General features: G+C 39.8%; 1 protein-coding gene across 13 annotated transcripts in view; it reads left to right on the forward strand.

Annotated features, from left to right (window-relative positions):
- Positions 1-24,762, forward strand: part of LOC124399018 (cyclin-dependent kinase-like 5) — an 88,236-nt gene that overhangs the window by 40,645 nt on the left and 22,829 nt on the right. For 12 of the 13 annotated variants that reach the window (XM_046869656.1, XM_046869645.1, XM_046869643.1 and 9 more), the window contains 3 exons: positions 22,330-22,375; positions 23,236-23,372; positions 24,303-24,423. In XM_046869656.1, coding sequence (XP_046725612.1) covers positions 22,330-22,375; positions 23,236-23,372; positions 24,303-24,423 — 304 coding nt within the window. Of the gene's footprint in view, positions 1-15,610; positions 15,690-15,769; positions 15,877-22,329; positions 22,376-23,235; positions 23,373-24,302; positions 24,424-24,762 lie in introns of those variants that run through there. The other variant, XM_046869657.1, reaches the window with a different exon arrangement.

Consider the following 24,762-nt stretch of genomic DNA (forward strand, 5'->3'; position numbering starts at 1 on the left):
GAAGAGTGAATTCTAAAGGATATTGACTCTATAAATAACTTTGGTGAAGCGGCAAGTGCCCCTGTGGCTCTTCACCCCCGGCCGCAGCAGATGGCCTCGGCTAAATCTACCCCAGCTCCATTCTGTCAACATTGGACCGGGATCCAGCTCTCAGCCTCATGCTGTATGGACCCGCTGGCTCTATACTGTATTTGGGCCATCTGGCTATGCTACTGTTGATGATGCTACTGTGGGTGCATCAGTGCATCGGTTTTTTTATTCTCTCATCAAGAAGGTTGTTTGTCAACTTTTGAAACGGCCTGGCAGCATGCTTTTGTCAACAAATGTCCTTTCTAATAGTTAAAAAAAACAAAAAACGTGTGTTTACCACTTCCTGTCGTTTTATAACCTCTTGAGAGTTTCAATGTTAACATAGAATCCGAACAGTTCTGCAGAATTCTTCATTTCCCTTGAGTGGAATACAGGTTCTTTCTCCAAATAATACACTCGTGGGTTATCAGGACTTTGCATTCTTTCATTTATTAGCATGATTCAAAATCCTATGTACTGTAAGCTAATCTAAATTTGTCATAGGCACCAAGATTAGGGTGAAAAATGTTTTTATTAAATTCAGATAAACATTTTAGCAATATTGCACAAGTAAGAGCGTGGTTTATATCGAACATTGGCACAGATATGATTAGGCACAGAGTAATATTTCTAATAATAATAATTGTAGGTTCAACTAGAATTTTTTTTTTTTTTTTTAACATGACTATAAGGTCAAATTATACAAATTGCGACTTCCTCTTTATATCACGATGATATCATCAGACTCAGTTATCCCATTTCGGAGAATTCAACCAAAAGAATTATGGGTCTTGGAAAAAAAAAGGTATGCAGTAGGAATTGAGAGATAAAAGCTTGAGAGATCTGCTTACTATTATTTTATGAGTGGAACAAACTAAATAAAAATAAAGTAATCCCACTTAACTTTGGATCCCACTTCATGTAGAGTTTGGACACTGGTAAAAACAATCACTTAATTGCTACTCAAAAAAATACCATTCCACATCAGCTGTTTCTCCATCATTAAACATTTCAAGGCTATGGCATGGAGAGTGCTGGATCTATAATGATCTCAGATGTTGAGCTATTTTTGGAGTTGCTCAGGAGCTCCTGGTTTCCACAACTTTAGCTAACTGTATAAGACTGTAGAAAGGACATTATTTATAATCACACACTCCGGTTATAGTATCCCTCACTCGCTGGTGTATTGTTTTTATGATTTAAAATCACACACTTGATATCACTTAAATGAATGGACAATGTCTATTGTGAAAAGCGCTATAGACTGTGGAATAGACTGTGGAATACGGGTCGTGCTACAAGGTTGCAAGAACATTCTGTGGAAAATCTCTATAGAAATGACAGTGTATGTGCATTTTGCTGTGTATTTTGGCTTTGAAAGCCAATAATTACATTAATCGCAAGAATATTTTCTAAATAAATTTGGTCTGTGGTGTAGCAAAGGTTAAATACCCCAAAGCCACCAGGCAATTTCAAACTTTACTGTGCTGCCCGGTGCCATGTTTCGCCAGGAATACTGGAAACCCAATTGACATTGTGTTTGTGCTTTAAAAAAAAAAAAGACCCCAAGCAGTTTACACCAAATTTTCATCTAAAACCAGGAAGCAGGTTTAATTAAGTATAAATGAAAAACGTAACTACATCATGCGAAAAACTTGTTGTGCATCTAAAATTTTGACTTGCTCACATTTCCGACTATTTTCAACAATTCCGCAGTGGGTGAAATTTATTCGCCACAACCAGCAGGGAGGTTATGGATCTCTTGAGAGATCGATGGGTTTATAATCGTCTGAATCACAAGCCTCCTGCTGAGAGAACGGACCTGAGCGAGCATTCAGTAGTCTTAAGCTGGACCTCAATCTGTTTTTTTTGTTTTGTTTTGTTTTTTTCTGAAAGTCTGCAAAACACCTTGGCCTTCAGCTCAGGGATTCAGGTCTGTATCTCCTAAAAGTGTTTCATTTTCAAATTACATGCTTTTTCAAAGAATTTTCTGAATTTCCATTCAGATTTTTCTTGTATTGATGAAACTATTTGTTCATTTGGAACGAGTCTTTAATGTGACTCAGACGAATGAGTCATCTCAGAGTGATTTGTTTATTTTCTCCAGGAGGTGCATGAGCAAATCATCGCAAAATCTCAGCAGGTTTTGTAAAGGCAACCGAACGGAGTAGTTCATCTTGTGAGTCTTCTTGTCCGAGCTGTTCGTTCTTTTAGCTAAATGCCACTATTGTTACAATAATAATGAGAGTCACGTGACAAAAGAACTAACAATACATATTGGTCCAGAAGATATGAGGTAAAGCTACTCATTCTGTTTATCGTAATTTGTCCTGTTCATAATACCGTAATTTTCGGACTATTAAGCGCACCCGCATATAAGCCGCACCCACTGAATTTTACAAAGATTTTTATTTTGAACATAAATACACTGCACCTGTCTATAAGCCGCACTACACTGAAACTAATGAACTTTACACAGGCTTTAATGAAAGACAGTGTCTGTTACATGGCTTGTATCTAAACAGTAGCCTACCAAGTAAGTCATTGTTCACTGTCTTCCTCCTTCCTTTACAACAATTTCTCTCGAGAGTTTATCTTTTGGCATCGTCGTGTGTTTAAAAATCACCATCGGTGAATCTTTTCTCCCGATGCCATGCAGCTCAGAACACAGTTAAAGTGTGTGTTTTCATGCCCGGTTGTTTTCAGCGTGACGAATGATTCACAATTCCTGTAGACAGTCCGAGTGAGCGGCAGGTCAAACGTCAGAGGAACCTCATCCATATTTATGATGTGGTGCGGCCCGATTTAGTGGGAGCGCATCTGATTTAATATAAAGAGTTTCATTGGTTCACCTGAACCCGTTCTGCAATTTCATTGGTCTAATGTTATGGGGCTCAGTTTTTTGGCTTGAAGTTTGTGAAACCGGGAAAATCCCAGGAAAAATCCATAAATTAGCCGCTTCAGTGTTTAAACAGCGGGGTTCAAAGAGTGGGAAAAAAGTAGCGGCTTATATTCCGGAAAATAAGTTATAAACACTTATAGATGATGGAGTACTGTGAATATACATTTTTTTCAAATTAAAATTAATTTTTCTTCATATATAAATACATGAAATCAGTCCTGGAGCAATCCAGTAAAGTAATGGGTTAAAAGCCACATGCCTCATAAGTTTATATTTTAAATTGAATGAAGATATCAAGAAAAATGTGATTCCTACAAACATTTATCTATGTCGCCCCTCCCAAATTTTAGGACTCACTAAACTGCATTGTCATATTTTCATTACTGGAAGTCAAAGTCAAAGATGTGTTTGTGTTTTCCAATCACTAATTTTTTTGCATGTACGTTATGTATTTTTTATATACATATTTAGTCTACAAAACTGTAATAGACTAAATGTTTACACACTTCAGAAAATGTTCATGCTCTATAATTAATGCGCTTGTCCTCTTTTATTTGCTGTGCCTTCGGGAGAAACGATACCGTTCCTCCTTAGCATCTCCACATTGCTCTTCGTCTCTCGTTTTTTTCTCTCGTCTAGCGGAATGATGTTCGCCTGACTTAAATGAAATGCCACCTTCTCGGAAACAAAAGGGAGGAAAATAACAGAGCGGTGGCTGCACGAGAAGAGCCGGGAGTGTAAACGGTCGCGGTGTCCGTGTTGCAGCAGCAAATGCGTCATTAACAAAACATTACTATTTGCCTGTATGTGTGGTGTGAATCCTGCAGAAATAGACTCGAGAGGTTGCTGCCTATATAGAGAGCCTGGGTGCATCCGAGCCTGTAATTACCCAGCTTTATAATTCACACACTGACTGATCCAGAGCCAACGGAGCTCGAACAGCTGAACACAACAGCCTCTTCATTCCCACCTAATACTAACAAGAGCCTTGTTCAACCGCGGAAATCACTACACACACCGGGGACATGCTCACAGGTTGCTCCTATCGACATCTTGCCCCCGAAAGCCATCCATTGTATTGATGCATATTGCTCTACGTCCTGCATTTTGTGTCGCAATAAAACTTGGATTTTATCGTATATACAGTATGTGGACGTGGAGTCCAGTTCTTTTTTCCTCACTGTTATTAGGTTTCATAAAAAAACTCTACAGTGGTCCTAGTTACAGATATTAGCCTGTCAAATCATTCGTATTTTTATTTATTCCCTATTAAAACTTCATAGTTAAAGCATCCCTGATATCCTGGAAGTCGCTCTTCCACATTTGAAGGCTTGCTTGGTTTATTTCCTGCATCTCCCAACACCTATTAGTGTGTTAGTCTACAAGCTTTGATCATTTCAGTTTATTTTATTGAATAATGAAGCGATATTGCACAAGCAATAAGAGAACGTTTTTTTAATCCTGAACTTCTGCAAAGCTGTGATTTGGCGTTGGGTAATAATATTGATTTTATACTACTGTGTAAAATAGTTTAATAAAAAATACATTCTATATAAAATAAGTGCTATTTCAGACACAATATGGCCTTAATTTGGCCCCAAATTCCCAACCAAGCTCAAACTATAACTTGTATACAAGGATCCATCTGTTCTAATGACCGCAATAGTGTTGTACCGACCGGTACCTAAAGCACCACGGTGACCCTGAACCAGTTTCTTCTTTAGTGTTTCCCGGAAACATTTTGGCTCACTTTGTGGTGTCGTTTAAGTAATGAAGAATTTGAAAGGATGTTTCCGCACTCTATCAATAACCAGACGTGTCGACGCATCATATTTGTAGCCTGGGCTCCGTGGCCTTGGCGATGACGCAGCGTATTAGAAGCAGGGAGGCGTATACTGTGCAGCCTGGGCGGGGTGCCATGGGGCTCGTTTTTGCTGACCTGGTCCAAATTTAATAATTTAAGGCTGTAGACAAAAGTGAAGTCCAACCTAAATTACAAAAGGAGCTTTATTTATGTGGTAGCAAAAGGAGGATTTCTAGAGGCAAACATGTCTGGTCAAACTGGGAATGTCCTCTCACACAAAAGAAAGGTTCGCATATCCCAGCGATGTTAGGAGCTGGTGTCAGACATGATACAGCACCCCTGGTGGACTGAGAGTTAAGGGCCCAAAGGTGGCAGCTTGGTGATGGCTTGAACCCCTTCAGCCTACCAAGCAGAAACCCAGAACGTAAACCACTGAGCTCCCACTGCCAGGTATTAGGCCCAACTTGGTCCTCATAGTTGGTGAGGAGCAAGTACACACCCTTCATCCCTCACATCAAACTTTCATTTTCACCAACAGCTGTCGACTGTGGTTGGATTTGAAGAGTTCGTATAAAAAGTGAGTATCAATAGCGTCCTTGACTCGCTCGCAGAGCTAGAGAGCTACTTTAAATTGAAACCCAGGGCACTACAAACCCGGACCTAACCAGGCAGCAGAATTCACTCTTGACTTGAGCTGTCAGGGCTAATTGAGTGGTGTATCAATGAACTGGACCTGGCAGCTCTCGGTGTGGGATACGGTCTGCTAGGGAGGTAATAGTTTCACACAAAGCCTCCTGTTTGTCCTGTAACAGAAAGGACAACAGGATGCTGTCCACACTGATACATTTTCATTGGAAAATGCATACTTTTCTCTCCGTTTTGTCCTTCTGTCCACACTGAGACAGTGTTTTCAGTCAGCGACAACGTAGCTTTTTAAAAACCCTTTCCAAAGTGGATCAATTGAAAAACGCCATTTTCATGAGGAATTTTTAGTCATTGATGTTTCAAAGAACAGGAAGTAAATAACGGAAATCACAAAGGTCGAAGCTTCTTACAAATTTTCCCATGCACAGTACAGGGACGTAAGCGTTTTCAGGCTTTTCAGTGTGGATGAGCAACTTTTGGGAAACTACTGAAAGCAAAAGTTTGGGCATGGATTGTTTTTTAGACGAAAAACGCAGTTTTTAAATGTATCCAGATTTTTGTAGACGTAGCCTCAGGTGTTTAATAGGGTTCCATACGGCAGATCTATTGCAGGACACTGCAATAGATCATTAGATCACTTACATTTAGGCCTTATCCAGAGTGACTTACAGTTATATCATTCATACAACTGAGCAGTTAAGGATTGAGGGTCTTGCTCAGGGGGGCCCAGCTGAGCAAGCAAGCTTAGGGGTGCTGGGATTTGAACTTGACCTTTGAGCTACAACTACAGAAGCATAGCCATGCTGGAACAGGTTTGTATCTCCCATTTGAAGTGAAGGAATGCTACCACATTCAAAGACATCATATACAATGGTGTCAGGTGGGAATACCTAATAGTGTATGTGAATAATCCTTTTTTTATCGAGCTCCTCTGTAGACTAAAACGATGTCCTACAATATTGCTAAGTATATACACACCACACAGGGCCATCAGATTTGCACTAAAATTGGACAAAGTTGCTTTCTAGCTTGTTATATTCTGTTTTATTCACCAGAAACATGGCCTCAGGAACAAATGATATTTCACTCCAGTTGATGCTTCACTTAGGCAGCCAATAAGCGTAAACAGGAGCACTTTTTTCAGCCTTTTTTCTCTTCTAATGAGCTCGACTTCTGCTTCTAAACATTCACTACAGCTGGAAGGCTGTTTCTTGTTGGTAACCAGCAACATAAGATTCTCATTGAAAGAGCTCTAAAACATTTGATAAATACATGCAACCCTTTCTACACCAATATTTCCAGTAGTTTTATTTTCTCTGTGCTCTGCTTCAGACTTTAATGTGGTATCTGATATGCTTCTGAAATGCTCGTACTGATCCTGATCGGTGACTTCCACAAACTCGCAATGAATGGATGTGGCCTGAGGAAACGTTCCCTGAAATCAATCCCCATCTCTAATAGAGATTGTCATCTCGATCTATCGAAGAAGAGGACCGATTCAGGATCTTGACCAGAAAATACACTTGGAATCAATAATAACTATAGATAATATTTGTGATTTGCACCAATGATACTTTATTAAGGCACTGGTTCAGCTCACCTTTATTTTACCTGGTCCTTCAATAAACTTTACATCAATATCAGGTTTGATTTCTTAACCTCTACATGAGATAGACTTGAAGAGGGTGGTCCCCAACTTAGCCTAGCCTAGCCAGGAGTCTTAAGAAATGGTGATCAGTATGGTGTAATATACTGTAATACTGTAATATTATACTGTAATAAAGTAAAAAATGTATTTTCTCGTATCGCTATCGTCATCACAAGATAAAAAAATAAAGAAGTCAAAAAAGTCAAAAAATCGTATCCATCCGTATTTTGAATTTTGGGAGAAATCGAGCACAACAGCACCACCATTGGTCATTAAAAAGTATACAGAATTGTATTAATTAGTTCAGACTGTACATTCATGTAGCTTAATACTGACCATTGTGTCAGGTGATTACACAGACCAACACGAATACATTTTAACATTGACTTTTTTTGTTGACGGGAAAAAAAAAACGAAGATACCTTATACAGCGGATCCCCCAGAATTGTGGGGGTTACGTTCTAAGACCCAGGGCGAGTTCCAAAAATCAGAAAATTCTAGACGCACCCCCACAACCCCCATGGCCCCTTAGTGAATTCATCTAGACATGACTTTAATACAATAATGTGTTTTTAAAAAGATTATGAAATTTGTTAGTGAAAACATACAGTGGTTTAAAATGTTATTCCTAACGTTCCTGAACATTCGGTCCCGCTGCGGATTCCCGCAAATTTTAGGATAATCCGCAACTTGCTGTTAGTTACGTTCCAAATGAGAACCCACGGATTTTCCAAGCCGAGAGTTCTGAAATGCGAATTATCGGGGGTTGACTGTATGGACAAAAGTACCGGGACACGTGACGTATATTTTTTACCAGCACCATGAAGATATGTTTTTTTATGAGCTGGAGTGGAGGATCTTCTGCTATACAGCTCTCACTTTAACCCTTTTGAACATGATGAATATGAACACTGACTGCACCTGAATTTACTAACAAAATGTGGTTGAATGAGCAAGAACCTTCACAAAATCTAGCAGAACATCTTCCGAGAAGAGCGAATGGGGATTAAATGTTAAATGGGATGTTCAAAAACACCAACTTTATGCTCAGGTGTCCACAAACGCTTTGGAAAACTGTGCATTTAATCCAACGATCTAGGACATTGGTATGAAAAGGCTTGACAAAAGAATAGAAATCGCAGCAGTCCAAATGGTTATTCAACACATGATAATTTCTGATATCTTTTTAAGGAAAATCTAAAAGTAGAAGGACCAATTACAGGAAAGTGCTGTCCAGGCTTGTTTACTATCTCTAGCATCCTCTGCATCTGTTCTTCTGTCCTAAAGATTTCCTGCACGAACAGCTGGCGGGAGTAAAAACAGGTCACGCCGGTGCTGATCCCGAATCAGACCCCGTGTCAGTGTCACCAGGGTGTGAAAGACGAAATTTCCGCCCGATCGGCAGCGTCGTCGCGCCTCGAGTAGGCTCTCGAGCCGCAGCTGTTTGCACCGCGGCAGTGTTGTGCACCAAGCCGCGTTAATTATAGCTCCGTCCCGTGAAAATGACAGGCTTTTTCACCCGGATTAATGGCACGTATTTAGACTGTCTTTCTCGCGGGATCTAAGAGCAAAATTACGTCGCGGGTTCGGGCGAGTGAAAGGAAAATAGAGCGCGTCAACGGGCGCGCTTTTAATTTCCAGTCTCGCGTCTGGAACGCGAGCGAACTGATTGATGATTGCGTTTGTAGAACATGGCGGGACGTCACTCAGGGTTTTATCTGCCGGTGTTTTCATACTTGCAAACAAATCAATTAAATGGATCCTGCCTGTCTTGTGTGCCCAGCTCGTTTCTGTGTTGTTGTTTTTCTTCAAACTGCAAACGACTTCGCTTGCCTGTCTGGCTTAATGTCGGAGCTTAAGATAATATTTCCGTGTAACAGCAGGCTTGTGCTGAGATTAAAAGGACGAGGCTGTGATCTTTGAAGCCCGGGAGCTCGGTCTTTGCAGGAGCAGATTTTAAGATGGATAATTCGGAAGGGATTTGTTTCCAACACGATGAGGCGGCGCACAAATCTTCTACCTCTATCTGCCCTTAGTGGGGTACTTAAACCTTTGACAGGACAGAAATCGAAATGATGCGCTTACTAGGGATTTTTAGATCGATCCGAAATGATTGCTCCATTCCATACTGGTGTTGTATTGACAGGATCCAGTGTTACATTTAAAATATTGATCCTTACTTGAGATGATCATTTATTTCACATGAATTGGTACTATTTCTGTTTTTGCCAGGCCTCCGCTGTTCATTATATAAACATTTGTGCAAACACCTGATAACGTGCTTTTTTGAGGATCCCATTACACATTTAGTCACTGTTTGCTCTTATAATAAGCTCCACTCTTCTGGGAAGATGTTTCACTCGATTTTGTAGCTCATTCAGCTACATTCTGTTAAAGTCAGGCTCTGAGGTGAGGAGACCTGAGGTGAACATAACGTCCGTATTCATCGTGTTCAATATGGTTCGAAAGCTCTGGAGCAGACCACTCAAGATCTTCCACTTAGACCCGTGGAAAGCAGATCTTCATGTAGTTGACTTTGTGCATGGGACATTGTCATGCTGGAAGTGAAGGAAAAATTCTACCACATCCATAAACCGGTGATGGACAGCGAGGAAGTACGGTCATTTCCGGACTATTAAGCACACCCAAATATAAGCCGCACCCACTGAATTTGACAAAGATTTTAATTTTGAACATAAATAAACCGCACCTGTCTATAATCTCATACATTTCAGTACTATGAGCAAAAACAAAACGTGACTACGGTTTCAATTCACAGCACGCGATAAGCCAACCAGGTGCTGTTTACGACTGTAGTATCGTCTTGTATGACAAGCGAGCTGTGGCGACTTGTCTGATTCCGTGTTGGATCTCGAGCAAAGAGTACATTTTGTGCATTTTGCCTTCTTTGCGCATTGTTTCGTGTCACATCAAGGAGGAAAAAAAAATAAGCACAAAAGGTTTGATTGAGTGATTACAGCGTTTGCGTATTGCGTATTGCAACACACTGCGGTTTGTTTTGTGAATCTGACAACCGAATCTCGGCGGCGAGTTAATAAAAGAACCGGCGGCAAATAAAGCGTTCAAGACTTTCTTTTTCCCGAGCAGGTCTCGCCTTGTGGTGTAAACGAACTGAATGAGATCACTGACATGTAGCGAAAGGGTTAAAAGAAAAAAACAACAGTCTGCAACCACGAAAACTTCGTGTTAGCTGAAATTATGCTAATCAAAGGTATGACACGTGAGGGGGGAAAAAAAGCCTGAGCTATAATTTCCTACTGTGTACCTACTGTAGGTGTATCTAACAACACCTAATAACATGTATCACGTGTACACGCTGTTTTCAAAACAGGCCACACACATACCACACATACTGTAATAGGTGTGGCATCAGCTTTGCTACGAAATTAATGGAGAGCCAGCGGCCATTTTTATGATCAACGCCAAAAGTTGGGACTCCTGATCTTTTCTGCCTTATGTGGTTCTTCCACAAACCGTTACTGGAAACTTGGAGGCACACAGTTGTCAAAAGTTGGAGACTCAAACCCGTTTTAGCATGACTATGATCCTTTGCACAAAACCAGCTTTCCCATGGTTTCCATGGAATGGAGTGGAATATCTTGAATTGGAAAGCTGACTGCTCCTCAAGCCTCCTTAACTCACCCACAGTACATCAGTAACTGACTTTTCTAACAAAATGTGGATAAATATTCACAAATCTCCACAAAATCTAGTGAAACACCTTCCCAGAAGAGTCGAGGTTATTCTAAGAGCAAATGGAGACTCAGTGTGGAATGGGATGTTCAAAAAGCACCAATCTTGTGGCCTGGTCTCCACATACTTTTGTTCATTATATAGTTATAATGTATTTTTTTTTAAGTTTTTTGGCCTCCAAAGACATGCTGAAGAATGGAATATGGCTGGAAACGGCAGGTTTCTCAATACGTTTGTCCATAAAGTGTGTTACAATATGACTGTACACAACTATTTTTTTTTGTTGGTTTTTTTGCATATATTTACATTTTAATTGTGAAGAGGTAAAAGTAAATTGTATCAGCAGTTAAGCTTTGTGTTTATACACTTAATAAACAATATACTTGTGGATACCTGGCCATAAGATTTGTATGTGCTTTTTGAACATTTCACATTGAGTCCCCATTTGCTGTTATAATAAGCTCCACTCTTCTGGGAAGATGTTCCAGTAAATTGCGAGGAGATACATGGAGGCATTCAACCACAAGGGTGTTATTAAAGTCAGGTACTGATGTAAGTGTGGAAACCCAACTGCAGTCATCAAGAAAAAAATTAATCCTGAAGGTGTTCAATATGTAGGGTTGAGGTCAGAGCTCTATAGGAGGCCACACAAGGGAAGGTTTCATGCTACCACATCCTATATAATCATGTGTTCAAATCCCAGCCACACCAAGCTGCCACTCCTGGGCCCCTGAGCAAGGCCCTTAACCCTATAGATGCTCACTTGTATGAATGAGATTAATGTAAGTCGCTCTAAGGCCAAATGTGTAGCAGTTTTTAAAGGAATCGCTTGATTGAGTTGCACGTATTCAGAATCGAAAGACAGATTTCACCAGTGAAGTGGAGTGTTTTTGCAACGTTTAGACGGATATCTAGGTCATCGTCGATCTGTCACGAATCTAACCTTTTTCTCGAAGAGCTATTTATACGCGTTTGAGCTCGTCCGGATGCAGGCAGCGAGCCGAGAGCGAACGCAGGTGACGACGCAGGTTTAAAGCAGACATTCCTCAGCCGTTACTGTACCACCAGATTTTGATCCTTTAGGCTTGATGACGGTCCTTTGACGTAACCGCGGCAATCGATTCCCAAAGTGCTCCTCCGCTCTGCTCTTTTTTTTTTCTGTTTTTTGCAGCCTGCTTTTAGTGGTCATCTGGACTTCCATTATCTGAGTCAGATTACAAAAAAAAAAACAACAACAAAAAGGCCTGTCAGGATCGTAAAGGACGTCCAACAAAACGAGTGTGGGATCAGCCTCCTACAGTACGTCTCGTCTTTCATTCAGAAATAATGCAAAAAGAGATTAGTCATCGTTAGCGGCTCAGCGATGGGCGCAGAGGGGAGACGTGTCCGTGGCCTTTATTCCTCGATTTTTAAACATAATGATGTCAAAAAAAAAATCGCCACCAATGTAAAACGCCACTGTAGTTGGATGAACAGCAAAGCAAGGGGGGTGTGCGTTGCCAGATTTCGGCGTTCTGACCTCTCCATTCATAATTGAATAAATAAATAAAATAAATGATAGGAAGTTCTTTTTAAATATAAAATTTGATATTAATTGTGAGGAACTCTAAGGGGAAGTGAAATGTATTACCAGTTAAGCTTTGTGTTTCTACACTATATGAACAAATGTTTGTGGACATCTGACCATCATATTGGGTGCTTTGTGAACTTTCTATTCCACACTGAGTCCCTTTTTGTTGTTATAATAAGCTCTATTTTCCTGGGAATATGTTCCAGTAGTGTATATATATATATTATTGTGTGTCCAACTTTGTGGTGACAGTTTGTTGAAGAACCACATATGGCTGGAAAATTCAGGGTCCATTTTTTTTTTTATCCATATAGTGTAAGTTACAATGTACAGTATCCATTATAAATGTTATTTAAAAATCTTATGAAACACAACCGATCATTTTTTATTTCTCCCGAGTTTATATTATAATTATAGCGTGTCCTTGTTCCTGATCATCCATATTGTTTGATTTGTGGGCTGATTTGAGCGTATAATTAGCTTTTATTTGTAAGGAAGTGAAATGAATTAGCAGTTACGCGGATCGAACTAATGTACGTATATAGACATCACCCATGTTCACAAAGCTTTGAATCTCAGTGGCTCAGTGGTTTGTTTAAAAGATCATGAGTTCAAATCCCAGCTCCACCATGCTGCCACTACTGGGCCCTTGAGCAAGGCCCTTAATCCATAAAAAAAAAAGCATTAAAAAGCATTTCTGGCCCAAGAAATGGAATTTTCTCTCCGAGTTAATATGGTTTTTATAATTGTGTCAAACATCCTCTATATTATTTGTAAAAGTAAGGATATATATATATATATATATATCTTCTTTAAAGCTATATATATTTCAGGATTTGGTTAAAACAGTGTACATTATTTATTTGAAATTCTAAGACGTGGCATTCATAATAATCATCATAATGCTAATAGTAATAATTTTTCTATATATTTTTTATTTTCATCTGCCCTTGAGAAAAAACAACTTCTTTCGAATCCTTTTCTTTCTTCATAGTCTTTTAATAGCCATGTTGCACAAATAGCACTTCATGGCAAAAAGGAAAAAAAAGCTGACAGCGTGAGATATGTATGAGAAAGGCGTTAAAACGAGGCTGGATGTGACATTCAGAGAAATAGTTTGTGTGTGTGTGTGTGTGTGTGTGTGTGTGTGTGTGTGTGTGTGTGTCTCAATCCCCACTCTCGTCTGTAAAACCTGTTCACGTCATGATCACGGACTTTCCCTCATTCTAAAACCAAAGCCAAGTCGGTTTGTCTCCATTAGACATAACATTTATGGCATTTGGCAGAAGCCCCTGTCCCAGGCGACTTGCATTACATCTTATTTATACAGCTGCTACGGGGTAAGGGGCCTCGATCAGGGGCCCAGGATTCTGTTGTGGCGTTCTTGGTTAGACCAGTGTTTAAGTGTCCAAATTTGATATGTCTTTTAAGAAATTAAACCGTACAAATCAACTGTTTTTGGCTTTTCAATCACATGTGACTTGGTGTTTGAGAACCAGCGCAGCTTTGAGCCTTCAGTATGAATCAAATATTTGAGTTGTGTTCAGATCAGATTCTCTAAAACTGTTACTCAAGTCAGATTGGAATTTGGTAAACTTGTAAGGGATCTATATTTTTACTCCGTTATGATTTTTAGATACTCTTTCCACCTCTGGAATCATGAAAACAAAGTGCGTCATCTTTAGTTCAATCCGTTCAATAGTGCATGTCAGAAGGTCAATTCCATAACCATCCCTTTCAACTGATCGCATATTTCTTTAACGCACTATTAAAGGCGTTGATGATTTCGTCACGTACTTTTCTTCAGGCATGTCCACACTGTGAACTGTCACACATAGTCACACCAGGGCGTGTAAACGAGCTACAGCTGCTGCGCATAGTTTAGTTTGCGTGTGTGTGTGTGTGTGTGTGTGTGTGTGTGTGTGTGTGTGTGTGTGTGTGGAGCCAGTTTAAGAAACGAATAAGCCTTTCAAAGTCCGAACACGTTCGCGGTAAGCCTGGGAGAGTTGTGAAGGACAAACATAAAGGACATAATAAAGTGCTCAAGTTTTTTTTTCCGGCCCGAGTCTGATTAATCAGAGTAATAATAAATATAAATGCTTGGCGTGAAGCAGAAAGGAAATTTAATAGCTTGTGTTTAGCCGTTTCACAGGCAGCCACTTTATCCCATAAACTGCATCCTTATATTTGTTTCATGACGGCGTCCATTTAGGAAGCCGGCATAGATTCCTGGCTCCGATGTTTCCCGTAAACGGATCAATTCGAAAAATGGCGTATGCGTGTTCGTTTTAAATAGTTCCCCAAAAGCTGCTCATCTACGAGGAGGTAAAAAAAGTTTAGAGACTAGGTTTGTGACATGCCAACAGATGTCACAGTCACAGGGAGCACCGAACTTTATTAGTCAGTGTGCTAAATGACATCATCAGGAGCTGAGCAACTGGTGCTATTCTGCGCTAACATGTCTGATATTAATGATTAACTAGAAACGATTAAAAACAAAAGTATGGATGCGGATATTATAACCTCCACTCTTCTGGGAGGGGTTTGCACAAGTTTTTTTGGTGTGTGCTTGTAGGGAATTGAGTTCACTCATCTACAATAGTAAGTTCAGGCAGGATGCTGGGTGAAAAGTTCTAGGGTGCAATCAGCGTTTCTGTGCTGGACGCTCAAGCTCTTCTTCTCCAACCTTCTCAAACCATGTCTTTATAGAGCTCACTTCTGGTCCAGACGCATTTTCATAGCTTTTTAGTTCCAGTGAAAGGAAACTGTAATTCTACAGCACAAAAAGAGTATTCTGTCTTTCCAAATTTAGGGAAGAAGCACAAATGGGTGTGTTGTCAGGGGTCCATGCACTTTGTGCCCTCAAGTATACATTTTCGAGCAAAATATCTCCAGTTAAAGAAGTGGGAGGAAAATATCGATCTTGTTTAGACTGCATATTTAAAATCATTTGCCTACAGGTTATGGCTTGAACCAGTTATATAAAGTCCCCCCAAAAAAAACCCAGAAGGAAAGCAGTTTTGTCCGTGAAAAGAGTGGGAGTGTCTATGTGTTTCTCTGTGTTCAGAGACGTTGGAAATAGCCTCTCGCCCTATTTCTGTGGGAGCAGGGAGTTTCTTTCTCCCTAATGATGAAAAAGTGGGACAGAAGGGAGTGAGCTGTAGAGAGAGAGGGAGAGAGAAAGAGAGAAAGAGAAGGTTTTTTGCATGGCATGAGAAAAATAGGTCGTTTTGAGTGGGACACTCCACAATGTAGCGGTTAGCAAGAAGAACTAAAAGCGTGAGCAATCGAATGTGCATTAGGGGCACAATGAGGCAAATCGCAAAGCGACCGTGAGGTAGGTGACTGAATAAAAAATAAAAAAAAGTCCCATCAAGTCCCATCGTTCTGACCGTCCTTGATATTCTCGCAACACAGATAGATGGTTGACTTCGCTCTGTCCACCCCTCCACCTGTGGGCTTGTCCTCTTTCTCTGGTCCAGACAGGACATAATTCACCCAGTCTGCTTTCCTCCCACAGGAAGGTGAGTGTGAATGTCTCCTACAGCAGGCTTTGTATTTTCTTGCAAGGTAACCATGAATCTCTGAGGTGGTTTTTTTTTAATACCCCGTCTTGTCCTCAAGCAAAAACTGTATCTGCCTATGTTTTGACCCATTGACCCATACTATGGAGGAGAACACAAACTCTTAATAAAAAACCCTTGGAGGCCCCATGACCCCAATAAAGAAACTCAAATGTATGTACAGCCGACGCCTCCGGCTCTTACATGCGCTACATTTATTACAATAATGCTTTCATGCGGCTGGAAATATCTAATGAAAGCTACCCAAGGAAGAGCGATGAGATAAGAATGGCCAGACTAGTATGAGCAAGACTATTGCTACTAAAATAACTACTCTTTGCATCTGTGTTGAGAAGAAAAGTATCTCAGAAAAAGAAACCACAATGAAGATTAGGGCAAAAAACAACAACAAATAAAACAGTCTTGTTCCGGTTTACTCCGGTATGGATGGTCCTGTGTGCACTCTCTTCCAGATCATCTCCTCACCATCAATATGCTTTTATTGACATCGGTTAGAGCTTCACGGTCTATAATATTCATGTTTGATACTCACCCTTTGCCCACCCTTTGGATGTGCTTTTCAGTCCCCTGTGGTCAATTTCCATCTGACTGGGCCAATAAATGAATCTTTCAGAACCTTTTTTTTTCCTCCATGTCCTTCTTTCACACCCAAGGCAGAGTGAGCACTTATCTGAAACGAGATCATAAATCGTCCTTCCTGCGGTAAATCACACTGTTCTAGATAGCGCTGTCGTCTGGGGCTGGTTATTGAGTATGAGTGTTTTTTTCTTTTGTGTGTGAATGTACACAGGAATCATATGATCAGTGTGAGTATTATTATCATCATTATTATCACCATCATCATTTATATATTTATACATACATATAGATAGATAGATAGATAGATAGATAGATAGATAGATAGATAGATAGATAGATAGATAGATAGATAGATAGATAGATAGATAGATGTCACGCCTACACATAAATGTATGAAAACTTAAAAATGAACATAAATATATAAATAAATGGATAGGTAGAAGGATAGACAGACAGACAGACAGACAGCTTTGGAGGCTGGACAAGAAAAAAACTTGTAGAAATCTACAATCTGTTCACCCTTTACTGAAGCTCCAGTAGTTCTGTGTGCTCTCCTGTAGAAAAATGCATCTTTTGTGCATATGAAAGCTCAGAGGTATGACACGGCTCTCACGACAGGCACAAAAACCCACCAGCGCACAGGGTTCGCACTGCTTCCTCTTAAGACTGCTCCGTTTCAAGTGGCACTCACACCTGATCAAAATAACCGGACAGAACCGTCATTCTGAAGAAAAGAACTCTATTCGAGTGCGACTGAGAGGATTTCAAACGTCTATGGCTCGAGTTCAGCTGCTCCGGCTAATCTCCTGCAGACAGGGATAGGCAGTGTGATGGAGGAATAAAGAAAAGGCAGAAAGAAGAAAGAAAGAGAGAGGGAAAAAAAAGGGACAAACACAGTATAGAGAGAGAAATTGTGAAAAGGGGGTTTAAGGAGTGAGAGGGACACAAAGAGAGTGAGAAATCGAGGTGTTAAATGTGGGTATTAATATCGAACTGCAGTCTCGCTCTGATCAACTGTACATGCTAAACACTTAGTGTAGTGTGTGTGTGTGTGTGTGTGTGTGTGTGTGTGTGTGTGTGTGTGTGTGTGAGTGAAGAGGCTTCTTCATACAGTAGTGTCAAGTGAATGCACTGACCTCTGGCCAACCCAATGCCTTTGATCCCATTTAGAGTCCTTTAGAGGTTCTTCAGTACTGAGCTACAGAGTTTCTCTTCGTGTTTGTCGGCCCAAATATCCAAAACCTGTGGCGTTTCTGTCACCACTTTAGCTTTGATTGATGATTGATTTACTTCCTGCATCAGCCGATCCGTTTGTTTTCTCACTGTATCCAAACCACACAACCGGATCGAGATCACATCTCTCAAACAGCCTCACACAGGGATGGATTCAAACACACCAGGGTTGAATTCAAACATGCTGCACGTGCAAAGGCATAAAAAAAAAAAAATGCAGATATTACAATCTACCACTCGATTTGTCTTTGTCAGAATAAAGGCACTGTACAGGTGCATCATGTTCCCCATGGTACAGCGATAACATTCCTTTGACGGTGTCACCGACAGACGATCCTTTAATTAAAGATACACCAGGCAGAGCCTTTAGGGGGCCAAGCACAATTTTAGGATCAGTACAGCATCATCAAGAATTTACAGCACATAGTGCTCACTCAAACGCTTCAAAACATAATGGATAATTTTTGCCTGCTAATCATTTACATTTATGGCATTTGGCAGACAATCTCATCTACAGCGAATTACATTTATCTCAATCATACAACTAAGCAGCAGTGGGATTAAGGGCCTTGCTCAGGGGCCCAGGAGTGGCAGATGGGTGTGGCTGGGGTTTTAACTCATAACTTTTGAATATTAAGTTACTGAGCGATTTGCGGAGCTACTTGAATTTCGATTTCAAATCAACACAATGCGATTCAGCGCAATACGATGCAGTGGAAAAAATAAGATTCTATGCAATTCAATACGGTACTAACAGTTCGCTTTTATTTCTTTGGTTCAGACAAACAGCAAATCATCAATTTACTAAAGTGCCTTCTGACTTCTAACGCATGGCCCCTTTCACCAACATGCCTTTGCAATGGAAAAAAAATTTAATTAAATAAAACCAGACCAACAGTTCTTTTCCTGTTCTGTTTCCAGGAAGTTACAGCTCTACCTCTGCCATGTAAATCTGTATTCTATGTGACCTTGAGGAACAGTTTAGCAAGGAGAAATCAAACTACATATAAAATATTGGTCAGAAATTATTGGTCAGTTTCTAAATAATAAATGTATAGTACCTCTACAATTACAATACCCGACGAAAGTATGTAAAAAATTATGCATCGCAGAACAAATGCCAATTTGTGTACAATGGACACTTTTTTTAATCAGTGCATCACATCGTTTTATTGCGATAGACCGGTGCGAATCACTGAATCTTTCCAACCCTAATATGCCGAGTTCCCCTTTTCCAAAAAGCACAGATCGATCCATTTTTCTTCAGCGATCACTCGTATTTTTCAGAGTGACCACTGTGGAGGTATAGTGTAGTGTATATACATAGTGTATCTCTAAAGCACCCTAGACACAAGAGGCTCATTCACACCTTTCAAGTTGCACCACAAGTGTAAATTCGCACGTTCGGTTTAAAGACATGTTTATTTGTCATTATTACTGCTTGTCCAGATTTCAAGCAATACACATTCCAGTAGGTGGATTGGCAACTCATGGTTGCTCCTGCCTGTGAACATGTTTTTTCCTGGTGTTTTGTAGTCGATGGGATATTATTCAGCGTGTACACCAGCCTCATGCACAGTGTTTCCGGGAACATACTCTGGCTTTGCTGTAGCCCTGAAAACTATAAAGGTAAATGAAGTGATTCCTAAGAAGATTCCAGATTGCCCAGGACTTCTTAAGGTGCACAATAATATAATAAGCTGATTATTTTCATGCTCATGAAGGTGCAGGATCTGGCAGATCGATTCATCTACCACTCATCCACGAAAGCACCAAGAAAATCTGTTCTGATTGACAGGGTCAGAACGAGGACCTGCTAACATGGCGATGTTGTAGACAGCCAGGATCATGGATCGAAAATGTTTTGTGGGTTCCGATCAACCATAGATCTGTTTTACGGCCCGAAATTACCTGGCTACCTTCTGGAAGGTACTCTGTTGATCACCAGTATCTACTAATGTCCGCAAAGTTTCATTCAGATGAAACTTTATTTGAAATTTAGATCCCAAAGTCAATCAACAATGTACCAAAAACATATTTACAAAAGTATTGGGACAACCAATTTTTTCATTCTATATGTGGTTCTTACCCAAACGGCCCCACTTGTTGTTATAATAACCTCCACTCTTCTGGGAAGATGTTCCACTAGATTTTGAAGTATGCTTGTAGAGATTTCTACTAATTCAGCCACTGTAACACTGATGTTTATGTCTGCATGCAATTATCATGTCTCGCTTTTGATGCGTAGACACACAATATATGAACGACACCTGACCCTATGATTGGTATGTGGTTTCTGAACCTCCCATTCCACATTCAGACCCCATATACTGTTATAGTAACCTCTACTCTTCCGGGAAGATGTTCCACTAGATTATGGATTGTGCTTGTGGAGATTTGTGATCATTCAGACATCAGGCAGGTACTGATGTAGGTGAGGTGAGGAGGCCTGGGCGTTCAGCTTTTTCCAATTCCAAATCTATAGCAGGAGATCTTCCATTTCAACCCATGTAAATCATATCATCATGAAGTTTGCTTTGTACACAGAGGCATTGTCATGCTGGAACAGGTTTGGGTCTCCTAGTTCAGGTAAAGGGAAAATTTCATGCTACCGCAAACCAAAGACATCCTATACAATTGTGTGCCTCCATCTTTGTGGGACACAACAGTTTGGGAAAGAATCACATATGGCTAAACAGTTCATTGATGAAACCATTGTTTTAAAATAATAAGCACAGGATAATCTGTGAAGACCTGAGTTTTTCATTGGTTGATTGTGTTATGTTTGGTTCCTCCACACTAAAGCAGGTTGTTCTTAAAGCTCTAGGGCTGAGTGTGTTGGTGTGAAGTGTACATGGCAGTAAAAGCAGGCTTGTTTGTTTATTTCTCTCTCCTCAGCCGTTAGAAGTTAGCCTCGGGTTCCAAATTAGAGCACAGCTTGGGGGCTTAGCGTCACTAAAGATAAAGCATATCCATACAACTGCACTCGCTCACACACACAAAAAAAGAGGCTGAAGTGTTAATTCACTGGCATTACACACAGACAGCAAGTGTGAAGACATGAGGAACGGTCAAATCTTCATATCATATTTTCGTATAAAAAATAGTGTGTTGGAATATATGGATGGTGTGTGGGGTCCTGGGAAAACCCTTTTGACTTCCTTAATGACTGTAAATATGGTGTTGGTTTTATTTACCTATTCAAAGGTTTTGTTCTCACGTTCTTCTCAGGTGTGTATCGTCACACGGTTTGCTTCGTCTCATATTCACGTCCCTCCCAGCAGTAATCGCGTTCGCATCTTTGCCCTCGCGTTTGCTTGTTTTTGTCTTTCTCATGAGAGGCTGAAAGTAGAACAGAGTTGTTTGGAATGAGCCAAAGTATGCGTAAATTAGGACAGAACACGCAAAAGAGACAGAGAGATATGTGTTGCTATTAGCACAGTTTAATCATCTGCTGCTTGGTTAGCATACAGTAGCAGGAGGAACATGTAGCATGACAGAAAGTACATATTTAATCAAGTTTTAGTCGATTAATTCAATTTATTTCTTTAGACCGGTTCTTGGTGTACATTTATTAAGTTTGAACATAAAACCTGAGGTAAAAAACTACTTAAATAAAACATTTTTTATATTTCCCAAACAAACACTATTACATACCATTTGTGAGAATAGAAGATTTACATTAAAATGTCAAGACATCCGTAAAAAACGTTTGTGAGTGTATTTTTACAGGATAGCAAATTTGCATCAATGAATAAATGTGTAAAAATTGCATCCAAATCTTAAAATAGCACTGCTACAATATAATTCTTTACATAATGTACACTTTAACACCATATTCTCCATAAAAACACCATAACACTGATGTTGATGTCTGCATTAGCAATACGTAGACATATACTATATGGACAACAGTTCGTGGACACCTGACTATAAGATTGGTATGTTAGTCTTTATTTCTTGTTAAAAAAAATAACCTCCACTCTTCTGGAAAGATGTTCCACTAGATTTTAGAATGTGATTGTGGAGATCTGTGTTCATTCAGCCAGTTTTGTAAAGTCAGGTACTGATATAAGTGAGGTGAAGAGGCCTGGAGTGCAGTTAGCATTCACATTCAGTGTTGAGATCTTCCATTCTAACCCATGTGAAGCATATCTTCATGGAGGTATTATCATGCCTCAACAGGTTTTGGTCTTGTTCAAGTGACGAAAGTCCAATAAAATTGTGTGCCTTTTTGTCTGTATGAACCATATATGGCTGGAAAAGTCAGGTTTCTCAATATGTTTGTCTTTATAGTATATCTTTGAAAAGTATGTGGTTTAATATGTTTGCAAAATATGGTTTAATTGTCTATTTTGTTTTCTGATAACCACCTTAATCATGTAAGTGTCTCCATACCTCAGCGCTGTGAGAAGAGCTTTTTGTTTAGTGGGCCTCAGCGCTAGAGCTCCCGGGCTAATGAAGTGCAATAACGGGTGTGTTTTTCATTACGGCCCGCTGCTGGGGAACGTGATTGTGTGGCGTAACGGCCCTCAGAGCGGCAGCTTCATCCCTAATCACCAACCTTTCCTTTTATTACAGGAGACTAATGAAATCGTGGCTATTAAGAAGTTCAAGGACAGCGAAGGTAAGATGCCGGCACTAACAGGCAACGAAATCATACAGAGACATCTCAGAGATTAACGGGAAAATGCCTTTTATTATACTTTTCCAAAGGTGTCCTCGGGTTCTGCTCCATTTCTTCAACCTCGAAGTGATTTATCAAGCAATTATAAAGTAATTACAAATTCTAAACCTTGCTCAGATTCCAGATAAATGACCAGGTTACTGTAGGACAATACAATTTTTCGAAATCGATCATTTATAATACTGTAGCACGCATGTTTTTTAGCCGAATGATTCAAATACAATTAAAAATTTAACATAACTAACATAAAAAGGCATTTTCTTAGTTGTGTGTTTTCTGTCTTTTCTTTTACGTTTTATTTATGCCACTTTATACCACTCCTAAATGATATTGTTTCGTAAAATGTTACCCGTATGTCAGTGTGTCATGTGTACTGTGCTGAGAATGTGACTTGGAATATAACATATTTGTTATTTGATTTGTAAATTTTATGATATATCAGTATTACAAGCTGAATTTGGTGTTTTAATTCAAAATGCACGTCTAAATGATACTCTTTTAGCCATATTCGAAATCTATCCCCCGAGCAAACACGATAAAAAGAACATCAGCCAGAGAACATGCCTCAAGTTCAGGTGACTGACTGAAAAGAACATCTTGGCTGAACTCTCACTTCAGATGTAGAATTGTGTAGCTTGTAGGCTTTGAGTCCCACTCTGAGGCTTCTCTGTAGTTTAATGAGCTCAGGTGGGTGGGTATCTATGCCGGACGGTCATAGAAAATAACCAGTAGCACTTTTCAGATCCTTGCATACTCACTTTATCTTTTTTTTTAATGTCTTCATGTTGCTCCTCATGCAGAGAATGAGGATGTGAAGGAGACGACGATGCGGGAGCTGAAGATGCTCCGCACGCTCAAGCAGGAAAACATCGTGGAGCTGAAGGAGGCGTTCCGGCGCCGGGGGAAACTCTACCTGGTGTTTGAGTATGTGGAGAAGGTACACACAGGGATGTGCTCCGTGGGGCGCTCCAGTTCAGATCAAGTTTTTAATTTATTTTAGCATGACAGCTGTTTGGTGAAATACATTTACTTACCCTGCAAACAAATTCGTAGGTGTCTACACTAATGATGCACATATACAATAACAGAGTGCGGAATATTTCATTGAATTTTATGTGAAAAGAGTAACTGCGATTTTCCTGTGGAAAAAGAAAACAACCGAGACCGTGATTCACTTCAGCTAATAAATAGAGGCTTTACAAAATACGCATGTAACAGCCACACATCACAATATAACATGCTCAGGTCCTCACTTTTTATTATGTTCTTATTTAGGTCCTCAGTTTTTGTTATGTTTTTACTTAGATCTTAGCTATTCTATCTTCTTACTCAAGTCCTCACGTTTCTAAAGGTTTTTTCCTTAAATCGTTACTTTACTTCATGTTCTTACTCGAGTGCTTACTTTTTGAAAACGTTCTAATTATGGTCCTTACTTTTCTTTTGCTATTCTAAATATTGAAGTTTTTACTTCTGTCCTCACTTTTCAGTTTTTATTCAAGTCCTCACTTTTCTTTATGTTCTTACTTTATTCCTCACCTTTCTAAAAATCTTCCTCAGGTCTTCACTTTTCATTATGTTCTTACTTAGGTTATTTTTTTTTCTTAATGTTCTTTCTCAAGTCCTCACTTTTCCTTATGTTCTTAATTTGGTCTTAATTTTCTTTCATAATCTTATTTAGGTCCTCACTTTTCTATATGCTTTTACATAGAGTCCTTTTTATTTAATAAATAGAATATATGTATATGTTATATCTTGAGGTGCTCTCTCCACCTGCATTGACGACAATGTTTTGTATTACTTTACTTTCTCAGAATTGTGTTTGTTATATTTGGGCATTATTGTGTCGTTTTTGCTCCTGCCGGTGTAGAACATGCTGGAGCTGCTGGAAGAGCTGCCTAATGGAGTGCCGCTTGAAAAAGTGAGGAACTACATCTACCAGCTAATCAAAGCCATCCACTGGTGCCATAAGAATGACATAGTGCACAGGGGTAAGGGAACGATTCAGTATTTTTAAAACAATTTGTCAAGTAATGTTAGACCATTGGGAAGTTTGTAGTTAGAGAGTGAAACTGAGTTTCTCAAGGGCTCACTAACAAACCTCCACTAGAGTCTCGGATAAGAAAAAGTGAATAGTTTCTAATGAGCTTCAGCCTGTATTGTTACTTTGAGCTATTTAATATGGTGCATGTGTCAGAAAGGCAGCCTTTTTTTGGCTTGAATGCAGGACTGCAGATGCTCAAACTATCAAGATGACCTAGTAAAGTAAAATCAGCGCTGCCAGTGAGCTGCGCTTTAACTAGGCCATTGTGGAGGAGCTGCGTGTGAAA

This window comes from Silurus meridionalis, chromosome 16, assembly GCF_014805685.1.
Source record: "Silurus meridionalis isolate SWU-2019-XX chromosome 16, ASM1480568v1, whole genome shotgun sequence".
Classification (NCBI taxonomy): domain Eukaryota; kingdom Metazoa; phylum Chordata; class Actinopteri; order Siluriformes; family Siluridae; genus Silurus; species Silurus meridionalis.